We start from the raw sequence: 26,713 nt of genomic DNA, 5'->3' as shown, positions 1-26,713 counted from the left end.
CCCCCTTACCGGGGATGTGCCCACAACCAATGTACATGTCCCTGACCAGAATCGAACCTGGGACCTTTCAGTCCGCAGACCAACTCTCTACCACTGAGCCAAACCGGTTTTGGCTGGTTTTGTTTTTAGAAAGAATGGCAGATAAAGGAGGAGAGGAGGAAGAGGAAGATCTCTTTAAATATATATTTTCAAACCCCATTTTGCCAAAGACTAGATCTGATCTTCTCATGGTCAGTTAGGTTTCTGAAGTGGTTATGTTTTATGTGGTTGACATGTGAAATGTAACTTCTAAGGAGCCAAATTATTCATCAACCATTTATTGAGAGCCAACTCTGCACGTGCCTGGCGTTACAGTGGTGAGTCACAGTGCAGATGGAGCCCTGGGAAAGACAGATGTCCTAGGTCATGCAGCTGGCGTGTCCTCAGCACATGCAGACATGGCGGGCTCAGTCTGCCAGGCAGGACATCAGCGGTCAGGGAGGCTCCCCGCGCCTCAGAACCAGGTCAGCTGAGCGTGGGACCTAGCTAGCTGGACAAGGAGGGGTGGGCATTGCATACAGAGGGGAGAACATACTTAATGCCAGAAACGTGGCAGACTCTGGGAATGCAAGTGGTTTGACAAGGTGAGAATCGCTTGCTTCCTTATCTTTAAAAAATATGTATTTTATTGATTTTTTACAGAGAGGAAGGGAGAGGAATAGAGAGTTAGAAACATTGATGAGAGAGAAACATCGATCAGCTGCCTCCTGCACACCCCCTACTGGGATGTGCCCGCAACCAAGGTACATGCCCTTGACCGGAATCGAACCTGGGACCTTTCAATCTGCAGGCCGATGGTCTATCCACTGAGCCAAACCAGTTTCGGCTCCTTATCTTCTTGACCCCAGTGTTTTAAGAAGCATAATCACCCTTTTTTGCAGACAAGATGTGTCCATGGCACGCTTTTCTTGCAGGCTACCATCCTGGAGTCCCATCTATTGTCCAAGACTATTACCATGTCTCAGGATGTTATTCTTCAGAATTTTATTTCTTTCAAGAAAAGAGAAAGTAAAATCAGTGAGCATTTTACTCAAGAAAGATAATCAACTCCGTTTTCATTGTTGAGGATACTCTTAAGAACAACTCTAGTACTTTTAGAGATCACCCTTTTCACTGAAAGTGTACCTTATTCTTATTATCTCTAGGGATCCCCTTCCCCCTCCCCTCGCCCTTGAACACATACCGATTCTGAGTCAAATGGAGTGGTCTTATTGCCCTTACTCATAAATGAATGCTGCTTACAGTAGTTTAACCCTTATGATTCTTATCATTAGAGAATTCCAATCAGTATATTACTTTGAATAATATGTTACCTTATGGTGGTTAAGTCTTTTTATATCTAATCTTGAGCTTTCTTCAAGATATGTAATTTGTGTAAAAATTTTTTGCTTTCAAACATGCTCCTCACATGATTGTTCTTCAATTTTGCAGACGATACCAGAAGTTGCAGAAGATCATGAAGCCTTGGTAAGAATTTATGATTGCTTGATTCAGCTTATATAACACGCTCCTTCCTGCGTCATTAGTCTGTCCTCAGATAACTGTGCATGTAGATATTTTGAGTGGTTTTATTTTGCTGTTTGATGTTCTTATAAACAGGTTCTTTAAAAATTTATTTCCTCTTTCTTTCTGCTTTGTGGCACAAAGGGAACTTTATGTCTGTAGCCACAGAATGAGTACATCAGGATTGCTACCCTTCTCCTGGGGCGAGGCTGGGCATAATTTTATGTATTGCCTTAGAAACCTTCTTTTTTGTGGCCTATGTAATGTTCAAAGTCAGAAGCCTTTGATTCTCTTCAGTGACTCAGTGAAAACAAACACCCCACTCAGGATTGAAGTGTGGAGTGAAAGCTGTTGACTTTGTGTCTGAGAACGGGCTGGGCCACCTGTCTGTACTGCACTGTGTGCTGTTTTGTCTGGACCCTCAGAGCCTCTGTCTGAAGAGTCTTTCCTCCTCCTCACTGCCTTTCTCACTCACTAAGCAAGAGTCCAGACAGGGCCCAGCCACTGCTCTGCGGTGGGCTGGACACATGTCCATTCTGCCGAGTTGTTAAGCAGATAATTTCAGTTTGAGAAGGAAGCCTGATTTTTTTAAGCCCTGAGGAAAAAGCCCGGTCACCTTCAGGGTAGGTAGTGCTCTTGAATCCTCTCCCCACCCCTCTCCCAACACAGAGAAAGGTTAGGGGCAGGGACTCGTTCGGCATTGCAATAAAGTGTGGAACACCAGCTTGGGTTTCTAGGATAAAGCTCCGTAAGTCTCCCTTTTATATGTGTTCTTAATATCAGAGAAGCACTTCATGGTGATGACAGTAGGAACCATCTCTTATGGAGCTTACTCTGCCCCAGGCTCCGTCACCTGCTTATACTCATTGCTCTAATTCACACACACACACACACACACACACACACACACACACACACCATCAGTAAAATGAGCACCATTTCCTTAGTGCAAAACTAAAACCTGGTGGCAGGACTGGGATTGGAACTGAGTTTATCTCTAACAACTTCATATCATTTGGTAATGGCAAGGAATGTGGGGCTCTGAAGCCAAACCATGTCCTGACATTTACCTGCCAGTGGTTTTATTCCCGGGTGTGGAGATGTCGGAAGTGGGACTACGTGTGAGCCATGACTTCTGCCGACCAGTCGTAGACCAAGTCCGTGCTCAAGGCCCTGGTCCCTGAGATGGCAAAGGAGTTAATCCCACAGTCATGAGGCTATTATCATCCTGATGGCAAAACCAGACAAGACAATGCAGGAAATAGAAGTTGTAGATCATCAAATGAGCCGAGGTGCAACCCATTAACAATACGGTCAAGCAGGTATAGGAAGGATAATAGTCTGCAGCGAATGAAGTTTTGTCCCGGGAATAGTTTAATGTTTGAAAGTCAGTCCCTTGGTGTAATTCAGGTTTAGTAAAATAAAGGAGAATAAAATAATCTTAATAGATACAGAAAATAGATGATAGGTACAGAAAAAGTTTTATTAATCCAACATTCATTCTTAAAAATTCTCAGCAGTCTAGAAATGGAGATAGTTTCCTCAGCCTGATAAAGGCAGTGAACAAAACACTTTATTCTTAGTGTGAGGAGACTGAATTTCCTCCTCTGAAAGACTGAAAATCAAGCAAATGTGTTTTGCACTTCTGTTCAGCATAGTAGTGGAGTGGTTAGCCATAGCAATAAGTCAAGAAATAAATAAAAGACATGATGGTCAAAAAGGAAGAAGTAAACTCTAATTATAGAAGATGTTCATGTAAAAATTCCAAAGAAATCTGTAAAAATGTTGCTTGATCTCATAATTGAATTTAGCAAGATTTTTGGATACAACATCGGAATATACAAGTGAGATATTTTTACACATTAACAGCAAACAACTGGAAAATGAAATCTTAAAGCTTTCTTTATAAAGTATCAAAAATCATAAAATAGGAATAAATTTAACAAGAGCTGTACTGTCTGTTCACTGAAAAATAAATATATTACTGAAAGAAATTAAAGAAGATCTAAAGTGGAGAAATTACCATTTTGTGGTTTGGAAAACGCAGCATTTTGAAGAGAGCAATTCTCCCTAAATTAATCTTTAGGTTCAATCAAGTACAATTTTTAAAAAAGAAATTATAAACCAATCTTAAAACTTAAAGAAGTGCATAGACCTTAGAATAACCACAGCAGTCTTAAAAAACAACAACAAAGACCAATAGAGTTGTTGGATTTCACCTGATTTCAAGACTTACTACTCTAAAGTTAGTTATTAAGACAGTATGATATTGTTATAAGAGGACAGACAGGCCAATGGAATAAAGAGTCTGGAATTGATCCACAGTAAAATTTTAACAACGGAGCCAAGAGATTGTTGGCTGACATAAATCATGCTATGATTCTGAAGGTCTAGCAGCGTAGATATCCGTACATTTCAATGTATATACATTTTATCACAAACAAAAGAAACCACAGTGAAATCCTCACTAACATCATCAATAGGTTCTTGGAACTGTGGCAAAATGTCACAGAAGGAAACCAATGTTACCACAGACTAATTGATATCAACAAGATTTAAGTTTCTACAGCATCTCATCAATGCGATAACAGCATGGCATTGAGCTAAGTGACGTTATTCAAGAACGTGGCTGACATGGAAAACTCAGAGGCAGGCAGGACAGTGTTCAGTACCACTGGCCGCTAAGAATAAATGGAGTGTGATTTATTGATCACTTTAAAACTGGCCTCTCTTTTCACCTTCCCTCCACTTATCTTGGCCACGGCCCCCAGTGGGAACATTTGGAAGCGCTCTTCTTGTATAAACTTAGCAGCATAAATTCAAATGCTACGAGATTGGCCGACATCTGTTGGAATGAAGACAGTCTCTACTGAGTTGATGAGAAACATTTATTCCAGTGTTTCCAGCACACATGGCGTGTTGGCCGTGACCACGACTCTCCGCCAGCATAAGGGTTTGCAGTCGGTGTAATTTGCGGCAGTCGGTGCTACACAAATTTTGGGTTAGCACTTGATGCAAAATAAACCACCCAAACAAGAATGCTCCCTTCTGTGCCAGGCCCTTGCTCTGTATTTGCACCTCTTGGGCCTGGATCTTCTCCACCGGCACTGACGTCAGAGCTCAGCCTGGGGCTCCTGCCTCCGTCTCTTTGGAGCTTGGTTTCTCCTCCAGAAGTGGACGGAGGCCCCCTGGTCTGGTGTGCTGAGAGCTCTGTGGCTGCCTCATTTGAAATGAAGTGATTGTGTCCACTGACTTCGAATGTTAAAACATTTTGCATGGCCGCCCTTTCTTTGCATCTGAGGATTGGAAGTTGAATTTTGAAAAAGTTTTCCTTCTTAGAAACCTAGTATGCCATCCAGCAAGCCATCAGAATGAATTATATGTTACCCGTGCACTGTACAGAGAGTATATAATCTGTGTGTTATATATTTAATAACATAATATGCAACACAATATATATGTAGACCTACTATAGCCAATAACATGTGTATAGCATATCATGCCTAAGTCATCTCTATATAATGTGTAATTACATATTGAAATATGTATATACATGTATGTGTACATGTTATTAGGTAATATTTATGTAACGTGTAAATGCCATTCTATAACGTTTCTATGAGATGTTATTAGATGGCCCATGGGTAGTCCTTCCTCGGGCGCTTCGGTGTGTGATGTGAAGCTTCCCTCAGTTCGCACTAAGGAGGATTAGCACAGGAAGCCCTGTCCGCTGTGTCAGAAATGGCGCTCCCCTCCGTCACCACCTGGAGACTGAAAGCTGGGCCCCAGGTCAGCTTGGAGATTTGGAAACCAAACTACACTCTTTCCCGTCCTCGCCATCTTCTTCCAAAGCCCTTCCAGGAGGGGTCTGCAGGCAGAGCGCCAGAGCACTGGGGACGAGGGGTCACCCCCAGATGTGACCTCGGCCACGTGCATTGTGGGTTCCTGGAGCAGGAAACAGAGTCATTTCCCCTCCGCTAACCAGAGAGCGTTAATGCCCTGCATCCTTCGCTTCCAAAGCAGATGGCGAAGACTAACATGTCTCTGACCCCAGCCTCCACCAGCTGCAGGGACTGGAAGGAAGAGTTTGTTCCCCAAAACGTGTGTATTCCTTGCCACGGCCTGTCCGCTGCTTGCTCTGTTAGCAATGACCTTGAGGCCGTCTGGGCATGGTGTGGAGCCAGGGTCGTGTCCTCCAGTCCCAGACCTGGGAGACTGGGAGCGTGGAGGTCTCTGAGCGCACCTGATGTAGGCAAATGGCAACTATGAGTAATACGGTTGCTGGTTTTCCTCACTTTTAAGTTTAAAAATGTAGCTAATATTACTTACTACTAATGCTCTGCTAAAGTAATAAATCAGCTAATAGTCTTATGATGGATATTATAATTCTATAATAACGTATCCACAGTAGTACTAATGCCAGCACAATCTTTTAATCTTACTAATTGCTTTATTGCCTAGCTCTCTTATTTCCTTTTCTTCCCCCCCTCCCCAGCAGATGTTTGTGTTAGCTGTCTCATTGCCAATAGAAAGAGTCATTCTGGAATTTTTGTTTAACCTCTCTCGCTGCTCTTCTCTTCCCTTTTCTCCTGGCTTTCTCCGTCTGTGTTCTCTCATTAAGGAGGCGTGCTTTCTGGTCTGGACGTTCTTTTCTGGGGCTGGTCCTCTGATGCCACCTAGGGGCACCTGCAGGCTGGAATGCCCAGCTGTGACTCAGGAAAAGAGCCTCTAAAAGCATTTGCTGCTTTTCTCTCTGGCCTGCGCGGTTCGGCTTTTCTTGCATGTTTGTTTTTCTGGCTCTAAAGACAGATCGCTGTTGACACATTGAAGGCAAACCCTTGAAAATCACAGGCTTCCTTTATCTTTCAAAGCATCGCTTTCGCATAGCGGTCAGAGCCGACAGTCAGAGGCCGCTTCCTCCACGCCTCACCCTGCCTGAAGGCGGTTTCTCTCCCCAGCTGTCCGCTAGGCGGGCATCACCACCCTCAGCACAGCGGTCCCTTCGTGATAAGTGAGGAAACTGAGGCAGAGATGCATCAGTGACTTCCCGCCTCGAGCTGGGAGCCACCGCTTATCCGTTTTCGTCCATCGCGTCTCACCCCCTCTGACCTCGGGCTGCTTTGGTCAGGACCTTCCTAGAGCCGCCGCTTCTCTCCTGGGCTTCTTTTCAGGGTCACAGCCCCTGAGAGGCAGGACCCCAGGGTCCTTACTGAGGCTGTGCTGAGAGCACAGGGCGGGAGGGAAGTGGTGAAGCTGTTTTATTTTATTTTAAAAAAATATATTGTATTGATTTTTTACAGAGAGGAAGGGAGAGGGATAGAGAGCTAGAAACATCAATGAGAGAGAGAGACATCCATCAGCTGCCTCCTGCACACCCAGGGATGTGCTCGCAACCAATGAACATGCCCTTGACCGGAATCGAACCTGGGACCTTTCAGTCCGCAGACCAATGTTCTGTCCACTGAGCCACACCGGTTTCGGTGGTGAAGCTGTTTTAAAAGAAACACGGGCCTGCATTCCGATCGATTAGTTGACATCTTGTAGTGCAGCAATTGTGGTAAAATGGGCCTACAGATTGAAAATCTGAACAAGCAACTCTGTTTTAGAAACCAAGCCAATGGGCAGTGCAGTTGTAGGCAGTGTAGAAGGACTGAGACCAGTGACGCAATGATCTCTGAGGGTCTCAGGTTTATCATGATGCACACTCACAGTGGAGCTGAGTGTCTGTAAGATGTGAGGTGTCTGAAAGTGTTGTTTTGAAGGCACCGGAAATCAGGGGGTTGTCTGATGGGGGCACAGCTGCCTTTCCCTGCGCTTGCTGCCTCTCTGTCTGAAATCCTGGTGCTCACCTTAGACCCTTCCCACCGCCCTCCTCCCAGCAACCTGCTGCCAGCCAGCAGCCCCTCCTCAGACACTGCAGAGAAATGCCGCCAACGTCACACAGAATGTCCTTCCTACACACCGGCTGTCTCTGTGAGCTCATGTCTGTGTGTGCGCTTACCTACACACACACACACACACACACACACACACACACACCACAGGCACAGGCACAGGCACACACACTGATACACGGAGGCCACGCATCTCCTGTGCCAGGTGCTGACACTCGGAAGAGAATCGTCCTCACCTTCCCGGTTGGACACCCACGGACAGTCCCCCTAACTCGGTGGCGGGGAAGCTTTCCTTCAGCCCGGGCACTTCGGAGGGCCCGAGGCCATGTGGTTACATGGGGTCACTGTTCAGCTCCCTGCGGAGCGGACAGGCTCCCGGAGGGGAGTGCCTTACGGGCAGCAGGCGCAGCTCCCCAGGGCAGAGTCACCGTGAGCCTCAGTCAGTCCCTCTGTGCCCGGCTCCTGGGGAACCTGGGAGGCCCTGGCATCCATCCTGGACGCGGGCTTGCACCGCTTTCTGTGGCCCAGCTGCGACCCCAGTGACCTCTCACGGCTCTGCTGTGTCCGTTCCCTAAGGCTTTGTCACTCCTGTGTCTCTCCTCAAGCTCGGGTCCGGGCCCGTGACCATGTGCCTCCTGTGTTTTCCAGCTTTGGAGACATGCTGTCCTTCACGCTGACGGCCTTTGTGGAGCTGATGGACCATGGGATCGTGTCCTGGGATACGTTCTCGGTGGCGTTCATCAAGAAGGTAAGGCACACTGTGCTTCCTTGGGCCTGAATCTTTCCCTCCCTCCCTCCCTCCCTCCCTTCCCTCCTTCCCTCCCTCCTTCCCTCCCTCTCTCCCTCCCTCCCTCCCTCCTTCCCTCCATCCCTCCCTCCTTCCCTCCCTCCCTCCTTCCATCCCTCTCTCCCTTTCTCCCTCCCTCCCTCCCTCCCTCCCTCCCTCCCTCCCTCCCTCCCTTTCTCCGTTTCTCCCTCCCTCCCTCCCTCTCTCTATCTCTCCCTCCCTCCCTCCCTCCCTCCCTTTCTCCGTTTCTCCCTCCCTCCCTCCCTCCCTCCCTCCCTCCCTCTATCTATCCCTCCCTCCCTCCCTCCCTCCCTCCCTCCCTCCCTCCCTCCCTCCCTCTCTCCGTTTCTCCCTCCCTCCCTCCCTCCCTCCCTCCCTCCCTCCCTCCCTCCCTTCCCCCCCTCCCTCTCTTTCTCCCTTCCTCACTGGTCTCTTGTGACTTTGATCACCTTGAATGGTACCGGTGGGCTATAGTGTAGAAAGCCCTCCGATCTGGGTTTCTTTGATCCCTCCTCATGGTCCAGGGCAGGCTGTGCCTTCGTGGGAAGAATGCCAGAGCAGTAATGTGCCCTCCTCTGTGCTGTCTGTATGTCTTCACCGGCAATGCTGACCTTGACCGGAGGCTGGGATGGTATCTGCTGAGCCCCCTGTGATGTTACTCCTTGTCCTTGTGAAGCTGACCCACAGCTCCAGGGAGACGCTGCCTGGAAATGGGCCGTCCCGGAGCCCCTGTGTGTTGGCGTGGGGCTGGGATTGGAGGCCGCTGCACGGTGCTGTATGATTATTTCAGACGAGAGAGGTTGGGAGCCCAGCGTACTTTTGACAGACCCCAGAGTCCTCTTGCCTTTCGCATGGGCACAAAGCCAGAGATGACGACGAGCGATGGGAACATCTTAGAAAATAACCCCAAAGGGCGAGGCCCCCTTTTCGCCCGTTCTTGTCAAAATTGGGGGAAAAAAAAGGAGTGGCCGTCAGTGAGAAAGCCAAGCCATTCTGGCTTTTCTGAGGGGCTTTCCTGGGGGTGGGGTGGGTTGGGGTGGGGAGCAGGGAGTGATGATGGAAGCAGAGAACAGACTCCGAATTCTGTCTCTGGTCAAAGTCTGGAGAAGCCAGTTCCGTCTGGAGATGCCGAGTTTTGTGGGTGTTTGACACTAATTCAGAAGGAGCTAAACGTTTGTGTCGAACACTTACCGAAGGCAGCTGATTGGGGTTTCCCTCTCACGTGGGTATTTCTCTCTCCCTCTCCCTTCCTCTTTCTCTAAAGTCAATAAAAATTCACTCAGGAAGAAAGATAATGCTCCGAACAGATGTCATTCAGTCGTTTCACAGAAACACACGGAGGTCTGTGCCGGGCTCTGGGGACCAAGTCGAGGAGAAAGCCACTGTCCGCCTCCCCAGGAGTCACAGGGAGAGCCAGGCGAATGCCCCCAGTCACAGAAATGGGACCATTCACAGAGCTGGCACAGGGCAACCCCAACATCCCCGGGGGGGACAGCAGGAGGGAGCCCTGCACCCACCTGGGAGTGCGGGGAGGAAGGGAGGGCTCAGCAAGCGGGAGGAAGTCCTCAGAAGCCATTCTTTTCCTTCTGGGAAGCAAGGGCAAGTGTGAGATTGGGGGGGGGGGGGGGGGGCGGGGGAACCCAGGCCACGGTGTCCTCGCCTCCTGCCTCCTGCCCAGAAATAACAGGACTCTGTCCTTCCCTGGAGGGCCTCCTCCTGCTGGGACGGAAAGACAGCATGGTGGGTGCACACAGACGGCTCCCAGGAACCCCCAGAGCAGCGCTGTCACAGCGAGGCCAGGCGGCATTGGGGCTGGAGGAAAGGACGGGATGTTTGGTGTCAGTCACTGGGACGGACAAGGCGCTTAGCGTGTTAAATGATATGAGACCTGGTTAGAGAGAATGACAGTCATTTTAATTTGCTGACTGCTTAACACGCTAAGGGCCATGTCAGTGACTGAAGCGGAAAGGAAGATAAAACAGGCTAGGTGCTTAACGTGTTAAGAAAATGGTTGGTTTCCGCTTGCTGAAATTAAACGAAAAGCCATCTTAAATCCAATGATGACTCTTTAGTAAGAAGTAAGGTATTTTTCAGAAGGCAGTACGTTTAGCAAGTCCTCGTGCTCGTTCCCCGTCATTCTGCTTCCCTTGCCTTGCCACTTGGATCTCAACCCTAAATTGAATTTGAAAACAGTCATCAGAAAATGCCTTTATAATTGATCGTTTTTGTAAGGTTAACTTCTTTTATTCAGTAGCTGGATCAGCGTCAGCGCCCCGACAACCCAGAGGTTGTGTGCAGACAGCTGTCTTTTAAATGGAGCTTTATCTGGACAAAAATCTGGTGACAAAAGACGCTTATCTCTGCGGCACAGACTTGGCTCCCCATTAATGCCAAATTCATGCCGCCCCTGCCAGCCCCGTCTCCTGCTCACGGCTTCATCTCTTGGTTGTGGACTTAGATTCTAGTTACCAACTTTGTTTGCAATAAGCAACATCATTTCATAAACTGTGAAACTCGGAATTTTTTTATGCCAGTCTGTAATGTATTTTTTTATGCCAGTATGTCAGTATGTAATAATTTAAAAAAATATTTTTATAATTGATTTTAGAGATAGAGGAAGGGGGAGAGAGAGAGAGAGAGGAGAGAGAGAATCAATGTGAAAGTGAGCGTCCTCCTGCACACCCCCTACCATAACCACCCGGGCATGTCCCTGACTGGGACTCGAACTGGCAACCTTTCGGTGCCCGGGACGGCGCCCCACCCTCTGAGCACACTGGCCAGGCCATGTAGTTGTTTCAAAGACCTGGCTACTTAAGGAGAGGACAGGAAGGCCTGGAGAAAAAAGAAATGGAAATAAAAACTCCCCAGGCCCCCAGAACTTTTCTGAAGTACAAGTTGGTTCTCTCCTCGCCAAACACAGCACCGGGGCCCTTTCTTGGCAGGAGAGCCGCACACGGAGCCCTGGGCCCGGCTCTGCAGGAGGCCGGTCCCCCCGCCCAGCTGCCAGCGCCGGACACGCACCCAGTCCTGTTGCCTCTTAGAAATGTGCGAGGTTTACAGGCCTCTGCCGGGGGCTTCCAGCTCCGCCAGGAGCCCGGGCGCCCAGCGTGCGCTGCCGTTGTGGGCGCAGAGGAGAACAGACCTCGTCCGGAGCCGCTTGGAGGGGGTTACGTGACTTTCATCATCTGGGTCCCTGACTCACGCACTGCGATGGCCCTTAGCTCTGAAGCCACCCAGGTGTTCTCTGTTGTGTTGGGGTAACCTTTCCACTGAGTGGAAGCAGAGTGTGTAATTACTGCTGCCCCCCGACCTCTGCTTCCTCTCCCTGCAGTCCTACTTTCTGGAAGCTGTGCTTTGACTGGGTCACACTTTGTCGCCGAAGTGGGCCAGGAGTACAGTGATGGAGCTTCAGAAACGTTCAAGGCGAAGAGCCCGATGGTGTGGCTATATATGACTGAGCACCGACCTAGGAACTGGATGTCAGGGTTCAATTCCCAGTCAGGCCCATGCCCGGGTTGCAGGCTTGATTCCCTCTAGGGGGAGTGCAGGAGGCAGCCAGTCAACGACTCTCATCCTTGATGTTTCTATCTCTCCCTCTCCCTTCTTTCTGAAATCAATATATATATATTTAAATATATATATTTAAAGGCAAAATCTCTGCTAGACTATAAGGTTCTTGAAATTAGCAATCACGTGGGTTTTGCTCCTCTCTCTTCTCAGATCTCAGGGCAGCGTAAGCCTGTTTGGTGGCCACAGGGAATGCCTGTGACTGATGAGTGGAGGGAGGGTGGAGGCTGGCGGTGGGGCGGGAGCCGGACAGGAGGCTCTCAGGTGGGAAATTCTCCGGGGAGCCCTAGAGAGACATGCAGCTTTATGAGATGAGAAAAGGGGAATGGGGGGAGGAGAGGAGTGCGGAGGCCAGGAGCGGCTGGCTCTGGGAGTGCTTCCATTGCCCACAGGCACCCGATGAGCTGGGGGAGTGAGAAAGGGGGGATGGGGGAATAGGGGAGGGAGAGGGCGGCTTTTTTCTCCTGCTTGGAAGAGGTCTGAGAGAGGGGTTAGCCTGAGCACAGAGAGGGAGGGGGCTTTCCTCAGAGGAAGGCGCCTGGGAAAGAAGTCAGTGTTGGCAGCCAGAGGTGGTCCAGGGGAGCAGACCGAGGAGGAAGGCGGGCTTCCAGGGCCAGTAAACACGTCTGGAGAGGTTTATTGGCCGTGAAATGGGCGAAAGTAGTCGGCGATGGGCCAGCGGAGTCCTTTTGAGCATCTTAAATGTCTCATATTCTTTCCTGCACTTTATATTATAAAATAACGGCGTTTGGAATATAAAGTTGTAATGTTACTGTATTTTGCGTCATTTATTTCACACCCTCTGAGATCCAGACATACGTGGGGAAAGGGGGAGGGGGTGTCGGTACTGGTACCCCTGCTTTCACCAGGGAGTCGCTGGGCTGGAGACAGCTGGATGGTCGCAGCCACTGCCGGGACGCCTGCCTTCTGCCTGGTGTGGGGCTGGATGCGAAGCAGCGGTCGCGGGCGGCGTGGAGGGGGACATTAGTGTCCATGGGGAAACAGCAGGCTCCCGTCCGTCACAGGACACAGCATGCAGCTGTTAGGAGAGCGGCCATTATGCTGCTGTGATAACAGCCCTGGTTGTGGGTTGTCACCAGCCAGGAATAACTTGTGAAGAGGCCTCTGAGATAAAGCCTGCACGCGGCCCACTATGCTAACCCTCACTTGGTGTCTCCCCGATGGTGTGATTTACGTTGGAGGCCTGAGCGATAAACTCCTTAGGGGATGCATCTCAGAGCTTCAGCTGTGATGCTGACTTTTCACACCGCTACCTTGAAGGCCTTCCTGTTTGCTAACCTTTGGGGAGAAGAGGAGAGTTTGTTTTAACCACATAAGCGAGAGCGCGGGGGATGCGTGCTCCGCGGAGGGGCTGCAGGCCGGCAGCCGGCAACGGAGAAGTTGCCAGTTGAATTGTGTCGACAAGTGTGATTTGTGCTTAATGGAGTGGCCTGGGGAGGGAGAGAAATGGCTGCATGTGTGGAAATTACTGTCTCAGAGAAACACAGGCGCCTCACCCTGCGCAGTCGGTCTTCCGTATGAATGGGATTCACATTCAGGGATTCAGCCAGCCGCAGATAGAAAATATCCGGGGGAAGAAATTCCAGAAAGTTGTGAAAAGCATATATTGCACCAGGCCTGTGCTGAATGCCCTCAGCTGCAGGGGCGTGCAGGCAGAGCCTGCTGAGGCCCGTGGGCAAACACCGTTCCATGTCATACTGCTCCATTACACACAGAGGACTGAGAGTCCACGGGTTTTATCCGAGGGCGTCCCAGAACCAGTACCCCTTGCATACGTAGAGACTGTTGTATGTGTTGAAATCATTTGCTCCAAAAGCTAAAACTCAGATAAATCCTGGAAAACTAGACAGAATCATTCTTTGAAGCTGTCCCCCTGAAAAAGGTGCTTACAATGGGAATTGCAGGAATGGGGTGTGCATGGCGCTTTGTGTAATGCCATCAAGCATCCTTGCTGACTCCGTGGGCCCCTTGCTGTCCCGCTGTCCCTGCGGCTACTTTTTACCCCCGGGGTCCGGTGTTTCCTGTCGGAGCTCAGGATTCCCCGCACTCGCTCCCCTCTGTCCTTCTCTGCCCTGCTGACCGCATGCGGTCACCTGTGTCCCGCTTGGGTTTTCAGATCGCGAGCTTCGTGAACAAGTCCGGCATGGACACCTCCATTCTGCAGCGGTCCTTGGCCATCTTGGAGTCCATGGTGCTCAACAGCCACGACCTCTACCAGAAGGTGGCGCAGGAGATCACCATCGGCCAGCTCATCCCCCATCTGCAAGGGTAAGTGTGCCGAGGCCCCTGGGCAGGGAGAGGCGCAGCATGGAATGCTCGGGACACGTGTCTGCCGCTGGGCCCCGTGGCACTGCAATGGCAGGTGCTTGCCCCTTGGTGAGCGCCGTGCCCATTCTTGGCTCAGTGCTGGCCGCAGTGCCTGGCCCCCAGGAGGCACGCAGTTTTGATCAGTGTTAGAAGATAGCCACAGTTTTACTTTTTTAAAAAAAAACCTGTTTTTATTGATTTCAGTGAGGAAGGGAGAGGAACATCAGCGATGAGAGAGAATAGATTGTGGCCTCGGGGAAAACTAGCACGTGCTCTAAAAGGGCGCTTTTGCGTGCATCCTCTCTAGGGCGCTTCACAGTCCCCCGCGCGTGCAGAGTCTTGTCTTTTCTCTTTTCTCTGAACCTGGAGGGCACATTTGGGCGTCCACAGTTCACTTCCTCTCAGCGGCGAGTTCTTTGCTTGCCACGCGCTGTGCTGAGGGTCGTATGCACATCCCCTCACTTTATTCCGAAAGCGGCCTCTGGGGTCAGTGTTGCTTCCCTCCCCGGAGCTGAGATGCGGGAACCGTGTCTTAGGGACACGCCAGGAACTCGTCCAACGCCACCCAGCCAGGCGGGTGCCCAGGGCCTGACCTTCATCCTGCCCAAGGCCTGTTCCCAGGGCCCCCTCTCAAAATGGTCTGCGCGAGTAGCTCAGAGCTGCCCCGTTTGCGCCTGAGCTCTCCTTCCTTCCTCACTGTTTCCCAGGGGGCTCCCATTAGGTCTGCACTCCATTTGCAATTTCTGATTTCATCCCAGTGCAAAGCCAATGTGTAAACATAAAACCTGACCTTCTTGTCATTAGAAAGTTTCTTTTTGGAAGTAGATGTTTAGAATATGTAATGTCATTGCCAAGGAGACAAAGCCGTTTCCATTATAATAAGCCTAGGACTTGGGGACAGCCAAGTCTCCTCCCAGATGTACTTCATGCATCAGATAGAAAACACACACACACACACACACAGATACACTCACACACACACACATAACACACACACACACACACACAGATATACACACACACATGGGTTATGTCCACTGAGTTCACTTTTCTTTTTTAAAAAATATATTTTTAATGATTTTAGAGAGGAGGGGAGAGGAAGAGAGAGATAGAAACATCAATGATGAGAGAGAATCACTGATCAGCTGCCTCCTGCAGGCCCCACACGGGATGGAACCCACAACCCAGGCCTGTGCCCTGACCGGGGATCAAACCATGACCTCCTGGTTCACAGGTGCCAGCTGGGCTGAGTGCGCGCTTTCCTCCCAGCAGAGGAGGAGGGAGAGGCCGGCTGGCCGCCTGTGCTCTCCGGGTGGTCTCCCCTCACAGTGTGTGTCTGATGGGCTATGCAGTGGTCAGCAAACTGCGGCTCTCGAGCCGTAACTGCCCCCTCACCACTGTTTCCAGCCTCGTGGAGATGGAAGTACGTTCCCAGTGCCCCTGTGTTTCTGGGCCTGCCTTTCTCTCTCCCCTCTCTGGGGGAGGGGGCCATAAACTTGACCATGCTCTGACGCAGGCACATCTCCTTGACTTTTCGTGTTGTCTGCATCTCCCAGCACAGACCAGGAGATCCAGACCTACACCATCGCCGTGATCAACGCCCTGTTCCTGAAGGCGCCCGACGATAGGAGGCAGGTACGTGGCATTTCTTTGTCTGAAGACCGTGCCCAGGGATGGCAACTGCTGATGCAGAGACAGAGCCTCCCCCGCCCACCCCGGGCCCTCCCTGGGCCTCCTGCTGCTCTGTGGCCTGGCTGGCCAGCCTGGCACCCTTCCCAAACCCAGGGGCCCAAGGGGGCACGCGCAGGCCCTGTCTGAGGGACAAGGCTAGGAATGTCCCCACGGCAGAGCAATTCGTCAAACAAAGCCAGTGTAGACACCCCCCAGACAAACCCATGGCAGCCCTGCGGCCGCCGTGGGAGCCGGGGAGGAAGCCCTGTGACCTTGGCATGTCGCTGACTGCTCATCAGGGCAAGGAGGGCGTCGTGCCCACTTTTCTGATGAGGAAACTGAGATCCTAAGAGATGTCAGCTCTGCCCCAGGGCCCACAGGGTGGACGGGAGACAGAACACACAGGCTGTGCCACGGGTCGAACCACCACTCAGGTCTCCGAGGGGCTCTTTGCTGTCCGCGCGTGGACGTGGCTGGGAGGGCGGGCGGTTCCTCCTCCTGCTCCCTGGGTGTGCCATGGGACACCTGCCCTCCGAGACCCTCCTTTTTCTGTCGATCCCGGGTCTTTCTTCAACTGAGGAAAGCATCGTTCAAGAGGGGTGTGAAGGGAGTAGTTTTTGTCTTGAGATCTAGCTCACACCTCAGAACGCAGTCATGTTTCTCACATCAATGTAACACACCGGTTACCTCCGGCACCAGTCTGCGGAAACACTGGTGGAAATGTGAGATCTTTCCATCAGAAAGTGCGCTGGGAACTCTAGGACGGCTACCAAAGCGTTGGCTCAGATGAGTTTAGAAAGCTAGCACGCTACTAGCCACGGGGTCAAGAATTGTATTTTTTAAATGCGCTTTTTTCACTGTCCGGTTTGTGAGGCCAGCGACTAAAGATGAAGGTTCCGGATTCGTTTTCCATGTAGGATTTCCTCCTCTCGGGGCTGGTTGGCCCGGTGCGGGAGTGGCTCAGAGGTGCGGGTGCATTGGTTTGCGGTTGGAAGAGTGGGAAGAGGACTTAGCTAGTTTTCGACTTCCATGACCTCTAGCCCTTCCATGCCCTGGCAGTACTTCCATGCCATCCTCGCCGAGCAGCGGGTCTCGGGCACTAACCACGCTGCGCCTCTCGGTGTCTCTGACTCTCCGCCTCCTCTCTCCCGCCTGCTCTCCTTCCGTGGCGGCCCTGGCTGCCAGGCTGGTGTGGACAGCAGTGTGGACATCCTTGAGTGTCCTCTGACTGTAAGTCCCCAGCGCCGCTCAGCACCAAGCCAGCCCCGAGCTTTCCTTCCATCCCGCGCACCCCGCCTGAGCCCCGTCCTGACCCCCACCCCACACCCTGCCTTCTCCCCGCTTCCTGCAAGTTTTTTAATTTTATTTTTATTTTTTTAACCTGGACTTCGTGGCTGTGCTTTTGAATCCTGGTTGAGGTTCTTCTCTACTTGGCAAGAGTAGCAACACTAAAAACTCCATCCTCCCAAAACCCCACCCCCCAGCGCCTTCCTGAATGCCAGCAGTATTTCCATTTTTGAATGTTGGCAACAAGATTGCGTCCAACTGTTAACTCTCCCGAGTGCCCACGTGTCAATATCAAGAAAGGGCACCCGGGACTCCTTCCGTCTCCTACAGTCACCGCAGGCCCGTGTGCCAGCCGGGCAGCCGGGGCCCTCAGCGTGACCAGCAGAGCGGGCTGGCAGTGCCCAGTGTGGGCTCCATGGCCAAGCATCTGCCCAGGTGTCTGGCCGAGGCCGGGCCGGCCACCCATTCCCTCGCACAGACTGCTTTTGAGTGCCGGGGTGCGGACCGATCGCTCCCTGGTTTTGCACAGGCCGAGAGGAAAGGGAGACCTGGATCTTTAAAGCGATGCTTCTCTACCGCTGAAGCTCGTGGTGAGGCCCGTCACTGAGTCACGTGCAGAGGAGACAGGAGCAGTGAGCCCCTCCCAAGGGGACCTTCTTTCCTTGGAGAGCTCAGGGTGCACCTGGCACCCACCTTGTCCCGGGAGGAAGACATGCCTTAAAAGGGAGAAAAGATGGCAGGCACCAGGGCTCCTTTCTTTTCTGTGGACATGGCCTTGTTTGCCAAACAGAACATTCAAAAAGTCACCTGAACCCCCTGCCTCTGTGCGTCCCCAAGAAATACTGCTGACGCCCCGTTAGGAGGCTCCCCGGGGCTAGTCATTTCGGAGTGGACCTTTCTAACCTCGGCTCTCATGGGGTGCCTTCCGTCCACAGGAGATGGCCAACATCCTGGCACAGAAGCAGCTGCGCTCCATCATCCTCACGGTGAGTGCTGGGCCATGGGCTGGGCCGGGGAGGGGGCTGGTGCATGGTGTGTCTCGTCCAGGGGTTTTAGTCGTGGCTGGTTCTGGGACTCACTTCTGTGGGGAAACAGTAGGACCCATTTTGAACCTCATGCAATGGGTCTTGATAGGCAGGTCCCACTTCCAACCTCAAACAATGGTAGTTGAGGGGAGGGACCAACTTCCACCTTCACCCAATGGTTGCTGAGAGGTGGGACCCACTTTGAACCTCACCCAATGGCTGTTGAAGTTTGGGTCCCACTTCCAACATCACCCAGTGGTGGTTGAGGGGCAGGATCCACTTTGATCCTCACCCAATGGCTGTTGAGGTTTGGGTCCCACTTCCAACATCACCCAATGGTTGTTGAGGGGCGGGACCCACTTTGAACCTCACTCAATGGCTATTGAGGTGTTGGTCCCAATTCCAACCTCACCCAATGGCTGTTGAGGTGTTGGTCCCACTTCCAACATCACCCAATGGTTGTTGAGGGGCGGGACTGACTTGCAACCTCACCCAATATTTGGTGAGGGGTGGGAACCAATTACAACTTCACCCAATGGTGTTTGAGAGGCGGGACCCACAAACCAGTCTTTGGGCTGATGCTCTTACCACTGAACATAATTGGCCAGAGCTGTTAATTACCTATTTAAAAATGAAACTTTTTTATTTTGGAATGATTCTAGATTTACCCCACAATTGCATAGTGAGTATAGGGTTCCTGTGCACAGGTCTGCATAGCTAGTCTCTCCTGTTTCCAGCTAACAAGTGAACCCAGGTGCCGTGCTTGAACTGGACTATAGACTTGTGTTTCCCTAGTCTTTCACTAATAGCCCTTTTCTGTTGGAGGATCTACCCAGAACCCCGCACAGCTTTCAGCCCCCTCTGTGCATTGTCTCTCAGTCGTCCTTGTTTTTAATGACCTTGATGAGTTTGGAGGGTGCTGTGTGGAGAGGGGCTACAGCATTTGGACAGGTTCAAGACCAGGACTAATGAGAGGACCCAGTCTTCTCAGGGCCACGTGCAAGTCCCAGCTTGGAGGGCAGAGCCTCCCAGCACATATAGATAGCCAACAGCTAGAGTTGTAATCTTGAACACATGGTCTGAACACGTGGTCCCACGTGCCTGAGTGATATAAGCTGCAAGTAAACAAAGTTTGATCAGGTGCATGCAATGGAGTAGGATCAAAACCCTTGAGAATGCTGTAGACATCTTGATCAAGTCCTTACTTTGCCTCGTGGCATCTGCTACAAAATAAAGACTTGGCTTGTGGGCTTGAGGGCTGTCTCTCAGGAAGCAGCATGCCACCGAGACCCAGCTTTCATTGTCTTGTCTGTCTTTTCCAAGCTTTTAGCCGCCCCCTCTCAGGGCCGCCCTGGGCCGGGTGTGGCTGCACCGTGCTGGTCCTGTGTTTGGAAGGATTCCTCTGGGATTCTCTGATGTTTTCTTCATAATAGACTGGGGTTTGAGGAAGAGCCCACAAGCAGGTGTGTGTGGAGCATGCTCATTGCACAGAGTCAGGGCACATGACACCAACACGATTTATCTGTGGATTCCTGGTGATGTTGGCCTTGGTCTCCAGGACCCTGGGGTGTCTGCCAGGGTCTGTACTGTACACTGGCTGTAATTCCCTTTCCACAGTCTGAGCATTGGGGGAGGGACACATAGTGCCTCCTTGGAGGGGGAGGAAGGCATGTGGAAGAGGAAGAGTGCTTTGGGATGATACAATTGCCCCTGTCTTTGAGGGTAGATTGGGCATGAGCAGTGAGGAGGAGGCGGGACTAGTCTAAAGGGCTGGGCCTAAAGGTGGGTGTTGTTCAGAGAGATCTGTATTTCTGTAGTTAATTTGTGTCCTGCCTTGTGGACCTAATTCCAACCTCACCCAATGGTTGTTTGGGGGTGGGACCCACTTTGAACCTCACCCAATGGTTGTTGAGTGGAGGGTCCCATTGCCAACCTCACCCAGTGGTTTTTGAGGGGCCAGTCCCACTTCCAACCTCACCCAATGGTAGTTAAGGGGCGGGACTCACTTCCAACCTCACCCAATGGTTGTTGAGGGGCAGGACACAGTTCCAACCTCAACCAATGGGGTTCGAGGTTGGGACCCACTTCCAACCTCACCCAATGGTGTTTGAGAGGCGGGGCCAACTACTTCCCTCACCCAATGGTGGTTGAGAGGCGGGACCCACAGCCAAACACAGGCAATGTGTTGCTTATGGAAGTGGAATGAGCAAGGTTTCCCACAGGAATGGCCTCTCTGGGTGGAGGGAGGGATCTCTGTGTGCAGGGGGGCAAAGGAAACCCCGGACATGCCCTGGCGACTTGGCCCTATAACCAAGGCGGGCGGGTGTCCCTGAGATGAGAGGACCATGTGGAGAGCAGAGGATGCCACCACAGAGCGTCCCTGCATGCAGGGGGGAGTAGACGGTGCACATACTGTAAGTGTGTTTGCCAGTGTGGCTCGACTCCTGCCGCTGACAGGTGATCCCGCTTCTGATGGGGGAAAATTCCAGAAGCAACACACACAGGCAGAGTCGCTACCAGACCTGCGGTTAATTCACTGTGAGGGCTCTAGGGAGACCCACTGTCAGCCCAGTGCAGTGAGTGAGCTCCTGGGCATTGCTTCCTAGCCTGGTAACAACTGAAATAAAATGCTTTAGAGAGAAGAACATTCTGGCAGGAAGCGCCGGGACCTCTCAGGGGGCAGGTTTATTACACTCACCATGGCGTTAGCTTTCCTAAAACTTAGATTTAAGAAACTCAGAGGTTCTGTGACTTAAAAGGTTTATGAGCCTGGCCAGGGTGGCTCAGTGGTTAAGCACTGACCCATGAACCAGGAGGCCACATTTTAATTCCTGGTCAGGGCACACACCTGGCTTGCGGGCTCCATCCCCAGTGTGTGTGTGAGGAGTCAGGCAATTAATGATTCTCTCTCATCATTAATGCTTCTCTCCCTCCCTCTCTCTTTCACTCTCTCTCTCTCTCTGAAGTCAATAAAAACTTTTTTTTTTTTTTTTTAAAGGTTTAGGAGTTTGAGCGTATACTGTTCCTAATGAGGGAGCTAGCTGGAAATAAACACATTAGACCCCGAGGTTTTGCCGTCACTTCCCTGGGCCTCCTTATGGAGAAAGACAGAGAGGCCTCAGGGAGACCACCGTGTGCGAGCATGACCGGAACCTCGGTGGGAGAGGCTGTGCGGGGCAGCCTGTGCCCGTCTGACAATAACGCAGATAGTGCGCTCTCCTGAGGCCTATCCGCTGCTTGACTTTAGCTAGAGGCTGGGCGAAGCGTGTGTGGGTGATTCCAGCAGGAGTTCTGTGAGCCCAGCCACCCCGGCGCTCACACACTCACACACACACACACACACACACACACACACACACACACACACACACAGAGACACACACACACATACACACATACACACACACATAGACACACTCACACACATACACACATACACACAGACATACACACACACAGACACACACACAGACACACACACAGACACACACATACACACATACACACACTCACACACAGACACACAGAGACACATACACACATACACACACACACACACACACACACACACGCCTATTCCAATACAGTGCGGCCATTAACAATTAGAAACCTTACTGGGGCAAACAAAATAAATGTTCTGGGACCCAAAGCCCAGAGCAGTAAGTGCCGTTTGTCATCGGTTTGGTTTTGAACATCCTGGCTGTCTAGGACAGAGAGGAACATATGAGAGTAATTTTCATTGTTTGACCACAGAGGAACCAGTCCTTGAGGGAGACACACTTCTCCTCCCGGGAGCGGAATCCGCACTGGGCGTTGGTGGGGCTGGAGAGCAGATGCCAGGCCCCAGGGTGGCCTAGTGGCAGTGGCAGAGGTTTCCTGATATGGCTGTGTTTGCACCGGCTCTCAGTACTGTGGAAGGCCTAGCTCAGTGAGGGTGTTTGTGCGGGGGTGGCGGTGGGGGGGGATAGGATAGAGAGCTAGCAGTGAGGGATGGAGGTCTCAGCCTGTGGTTGGCATCGCCTTGGTGCCAGGGGCGGGGCGGGTGGAATGACCGTAGCCCCATGTTTCAAAGACCCGTTTGCCTCCGTCTCCCCAGCATGTCATCCGGGCCCAGCGGGCCATCAACAACGAGATGGCACACCAGCTGTACGTGCTGCAGGTGCTGACCTTTAACCTCCTGGAGGACAGGATGATGACCAAGATGGACCCCCAGGACCAGGTGAGTGCTCACTGCCCAGCGGCGAAGGCTCTTGGAGGTGAGAACGTGTCTTGGGCTGCTCCGAAACCAGGAGATTTTAGCAGTGATATGATTGACTTATTACCATCTCAGAACTTGGGGGACTGGATTTAAATTTTAGGTGAATCTAGGATGGGAACACAATGAACGGCTTATTTCATTATGCATCAGATCCATGCGTGTTCTTCCTTTCTTCCATCAGCCAGCTTGACATCCCGTGGCCACTGGCCAGGCCCTTGGCCCTGGTACCCTCCATGCAGTGGCCTCGGTTATGTTCCCAGACAACAGGCCTCAGGGCTCTGCGTGGCCTGAGCCTCAGGTGGAGGAAGTGGTTTCCATTCTCAGGGCTCAGCCTGGAGCTGGGGGCCAGGCCACCCCGCTTTCTGGGTCGCCTGGGTGAGGAGGGCTCCTCACTGCCGTTCTCCCTGCCTCTGGCTGGTGTGCACAGAGGCCCTCCAGGGCCTGGGACGTCAGGGCGGGTGGGCGGCAGAGTCCGGGAGCAGCTGGGAGGCCGCCGGCACACATTTGTGGCCTCAGGGGCTATGGAGAGGAGCTCTCCGCCTCGGCCTGGGAGGGCCTGATGGGCCGCAGATGTGCCTGCACATGGGCGTGTGCGGCCGCCCTGGCTGCCTGCGTGGCACGGGGCCATGCGCCTGAGCGGGATGGGGAGGCTGGGGCGTCCTCTCGGCAGGGGGGACTGTCACTCACCACTTCTGGTGAAGGGGGCCAGGCGTGTGGATGCCAACAGCCTCCCTGTTCAGAAACCCTGCCTTTGATTTATTTAAAATCTTTTTATTATGGTAAAATACACATAAAACCTACCATTTTATTAGAAAAAAAAACACATATTTTTAATGATTTCAGAGAAAAAGGGAGAGGGAAAGAGAGATAGAAACATCATGATGAGAGAGAATCGCAGATCGGCTCCCTCCTCCACGCCCCACACCGGGGATCAAGCCCGCAGCCCAGGCCTGTGCGCTGACCGGGAACCAAACTGTGGCCTCCTGGCTCACAGGTCAACACTGAGCCGCTTCCCCATTTCCGAGTGTTTCTTTCTGCAGAGGCGCTGCCGAGTGGAGGCAGGGACCCTCACCGCCGGGATGCTGTCCACAACCGCTGTGTGCCCCTCACGGCGCTTCTGTCAGCACATCGCCCCTGCCTTCTCGAACTGGCTTCCTCCAGCCACACCGCCCCTCATGCTGGGGGCTCCTTTAAGAACTCCAGACGCTGGAGAGATTCTCCCGGGGACGTGGCCGTGGCCGGGAGCAGATGGCAGAGCCGGGGCGGCCCGCAGCGAGGGGCGGGCGGGGAGGGGTGCAGAGCCCCCACTCACAGCGCCCCAGTCTGTCTGCCCCGTCGCTCCTGGACGCGGTGATTGTGGGCCCAGGGAACGGCCGCGGACGTCATGCCCACAGTGACAGCAGCGCTGTCCTCCTCTCTCCCCACACCGCACAGGCCCAGAGGGACATCATCTTCGAACTTCGAAGAATCGCCTTTGACGCGGAGCCGGAGCCCAACGCCGGCAGCGGCAGCATGGAGAAGCGCAAGTCCATGTACACGCGCGACTACAAGAAACTCGGCTTCATCGTAAGTGCGCCCGCCCCCCGGGGCCCGTCCCGCCTCCACGGGCGGCCTCCGCCGCAGCCCGCGGCCCTCCCAGCGTGTGGTCCACTTGCGCCTGAGAGTCATTTTCACATTTTCCAGATGTTTTGCTGGTTTAAGCAGGATCACGTGCAAATCCCTGCTGGCTGCAGCGACGTGGAGTAACTTGCACAAGTGTGACTAATACGGAGCAGAGCGTGTTTATCCAGCTCTGATTAAGTGTGACCGCACGCCGTGGGCCAGGGCCTCGCGACCTCATTCAGGCTTCATGAGGCGCTAGGGCTCCCTCTGGAATGGAGGGGGGATGTGCTGGGGAGGTGGTGGAGGGGGACAGATGGACTCATTGGGTTAGAGATTGGGTTGCTCACACCCATCATTTCAAGTCTCCTGAAATTCCAGCACAAGGAAATCGATGTAAGAGACATTTTCCTAAAAGTTTTGTCTTGCTGCGAATACTAACAAGTCGTCTCCAAGATCTGTCTCTTTTCCACCTTGCAAATCAGAACACAGCCTGAGCCGAGTGCGAATCTGCCTCACTCTGCGTTTGCCCCAGCGTGGCTCCGTGTGGCCTCGGCTGACTGAGCTCCAGGCCTGCAGGGGTGAAGCTGGCAGCGTGCCCTCAGTCATCAGTGACAACACTGAGGATTGGGCTCTAGTGATTGTCAGTCATCAGGCGTGATTTGATAACTGCAAGGGCTTGAACACACACACATACACACCACACACACACACACACACACACACATACACACCACACACACACACCACACACACACACCACACACACACTACACACACCACACACACACCACACACACACACCACACACCACACACACATACCATACACACCACACATACCACACACACCACACACACACACACACACACACACCACACACCACACACACATACCATACACACCACACATACCACACACACACACACCACACACACACACACACACACACACACAAACACCACACACACACACCCCACACACACACCACACACACCACACACACCACACACCACACACCACACACCACACACCACACACCACACACCACACACACATACCACACACACACCACACATACCACACACACACACACACACACACACACACCACACACACACACACACATTGATGTTTATGTACATTGATGTCATGCTTTGTGCATTGTTTGGGAAACCTGGTCTTCCGTGGGAATGGTCTTTGCTCTTCATATCAGTTCCCGGGAGCTGGCTTCGTCACTGAGCAGTTTCCTTAGTTGGATGTTGTACCGCTCATTAGCCTTCCTGAGTGTCGGTGCTTTGAAATTGCCACCAAGTCTGTAATGAACATCGGTGCTGCCCGTTTCCGCACATGCATGAGTGTAATAGCAGGATCGATGGGTGGGCCTGTCGTTGACCCGGTACACATTTACAAGGCTGCCGATGTTACCGGATTGCTTTGGGCATTTTCCACCTTCACCGGCAGTGGCTCAGAGAGATGATGTTTTTGAATGGTCTCTGTTAAAAAACATCTCACAGTCTGAGTTGCTGTTTTCATGGTGGTAGTCTTAGCGCATCCTTTCTCACTGGATACTTTCAAAGGTTGCCTTCACGTCTGCCATGTGCTTGGCAGAAGTGTCCCATCATTTCTATTCCACATTATCCTGTGTCTTAACTGTGACACTGCATTCGATCTTTTAGATGAACCTGTTATGTTTTTATTTTAAAGTTTAGCAGCCAGTTTCTGACTGGTGGGCCAAGCAAGAGTGTCCTGCACCGGGTGTGTGTATGACTAGGCCTGTGGATGATCGGGCGTGTGGATGGGGGTGTGTGTGGATGATGGGGCGTGTGGATGATGGGGCATGTGGATGATGGGGTGGGGCGTGTGGGTGGCCCTGGCCCTGCTCTCAGCTACCTGCTTATTGACAGGCCCTTTTTCCAGGGATTTAGCCAAGGGAATGTGGGTGGGGCTCACATTCTACTCACCCCCTGTGTCTTCCAAGTTGCACTTTTGTGTGTTGAGCAAGGTGTTTCCAAATCCCCAGGGAAGCTTTGCAAACTCTTCCATCCTTCCCCCCTTAGCTCATGTCATGGCCAGGGCACGTGCATTCCAGTGCCCCCAGTCATTCCACATGTCCTGGCGGGAGGTGCGCCTGAGTTATGCCATTTCACCGCCTCCTTCAGCTGCTCCCTGGATTTCCAGCGTATTTAAATCACGTGGAAAATGCAAAATTCTAGATCTTTACACCGATGGCTTCCTATCCCCAGATCTTCCTGTGTCTCTACCCCAGTCCTGGTGGCTTTTGTGGGGGCAGCTGGATTCCAGACGTGTTCAGTGTCATTTCTCCTTCTGCTCGTGTGTGAGGGACCCGGGCTGTCACGGGCTCTGGGGTTATTTCCGGTCTCTAAGAGTGTTCAGAGCTGGGGTGGGGTAGGAACCCCCTCCTCCTCACTCCCTGGTCCTGTGTGAAGTCACCGAGTTCCGGGAGGCAGCTCACGTGCCTTCACATGGCCCGTCTTTCCCACAGTCCGTGTTTCTCCGTCTTCTTCTCCACGTTCCCTGAGCGTTCTGTTTCATAAGTATTTTATGAAAAACAGTGCATGCTTTTAAAAACTGGAAGTTAATATGAGGTACTTCTAAGGCCTTTGCCACGCCTGAGGCCTCCTCTCTCGGCTAAAAAAGTGATTTTAGGAAAAGCAAGGACCTTGGGCAGAGAGTAACCAAGAGAGTGTTGGTTTCCCTTTTCTTGGTTCTCGTTTCCAGTTTCATTGTTAAG

The 26,713-nt window shown here is 52.1% G+C and overlaps 1 protein-coding gene across 2 annotated transcripts in view; it reads left to right on the top strand.

The window, feature by feature from the left end:
- ELMO1 (engulfment and cell motility 1) overlaps nt 1-26,713 on the top strand; it is a 274,563-nt gene that overhangs the window by 67,668 nt on the left and 180,182 nt on the right. The window contains exons 6-13 of one of the 2 annotated variants that reach the window (XM_036453745.2): nt 1,471-1,506; nt 8,085-8,184; nt 13,928-14,079; nt 15,675-15,753; nt 16,975-17,019; nt 18,012-18,062; nt 22,198-22,320; nt 23,794-23,925. In XM_036453745.2, the coding sequence (XP_036309638.1) occupies nt 1,471-1,506; nt 8,085-8,184; nt 13,928-14,079; nt 15,675-15,753; nt 16,975-17,019; nt 18,012-18,062; nt 22,198-22,320; nt 23,794-23,925 (718 nt within the window). The remainder of the gene's footprint in view (nt 1-1,470; nt 1,507-8,084; nt 8,185-13,927; nt 14,080-15,674; nt 15,754-16,974; nt 17,020-18,011; nt 18,063-22,197; nt 22,321-23,793; nt 23,926-26,713) is intronic. The other variant, XM_036453746.2, reaches the window with a different exon arrangement.

The sequence above is a fragment of the Pipistrellus kuhlii genome, unplaced genomic scaffold, assembly GCF_014108245.1.
Source record: "Pipistrellus kuhlii isolate mPipKuh1 unplaced genomic scaffold, mPipKuh1.p scaffold_m20_p_26, whole genome shotgun sequence".
Lineage (NCBI taxonomy): Eukaryota > Metazoa > Chordata > Mammalia > Chiroptera > Vespertilionidae > Pipistrellus > Pipistrellus kuhlii.
The sequence above is the reverse complement of the archived record's forward strand: the minus strand, read 5'-3'. Positions and strand labels throughout refer to the sequence as shown.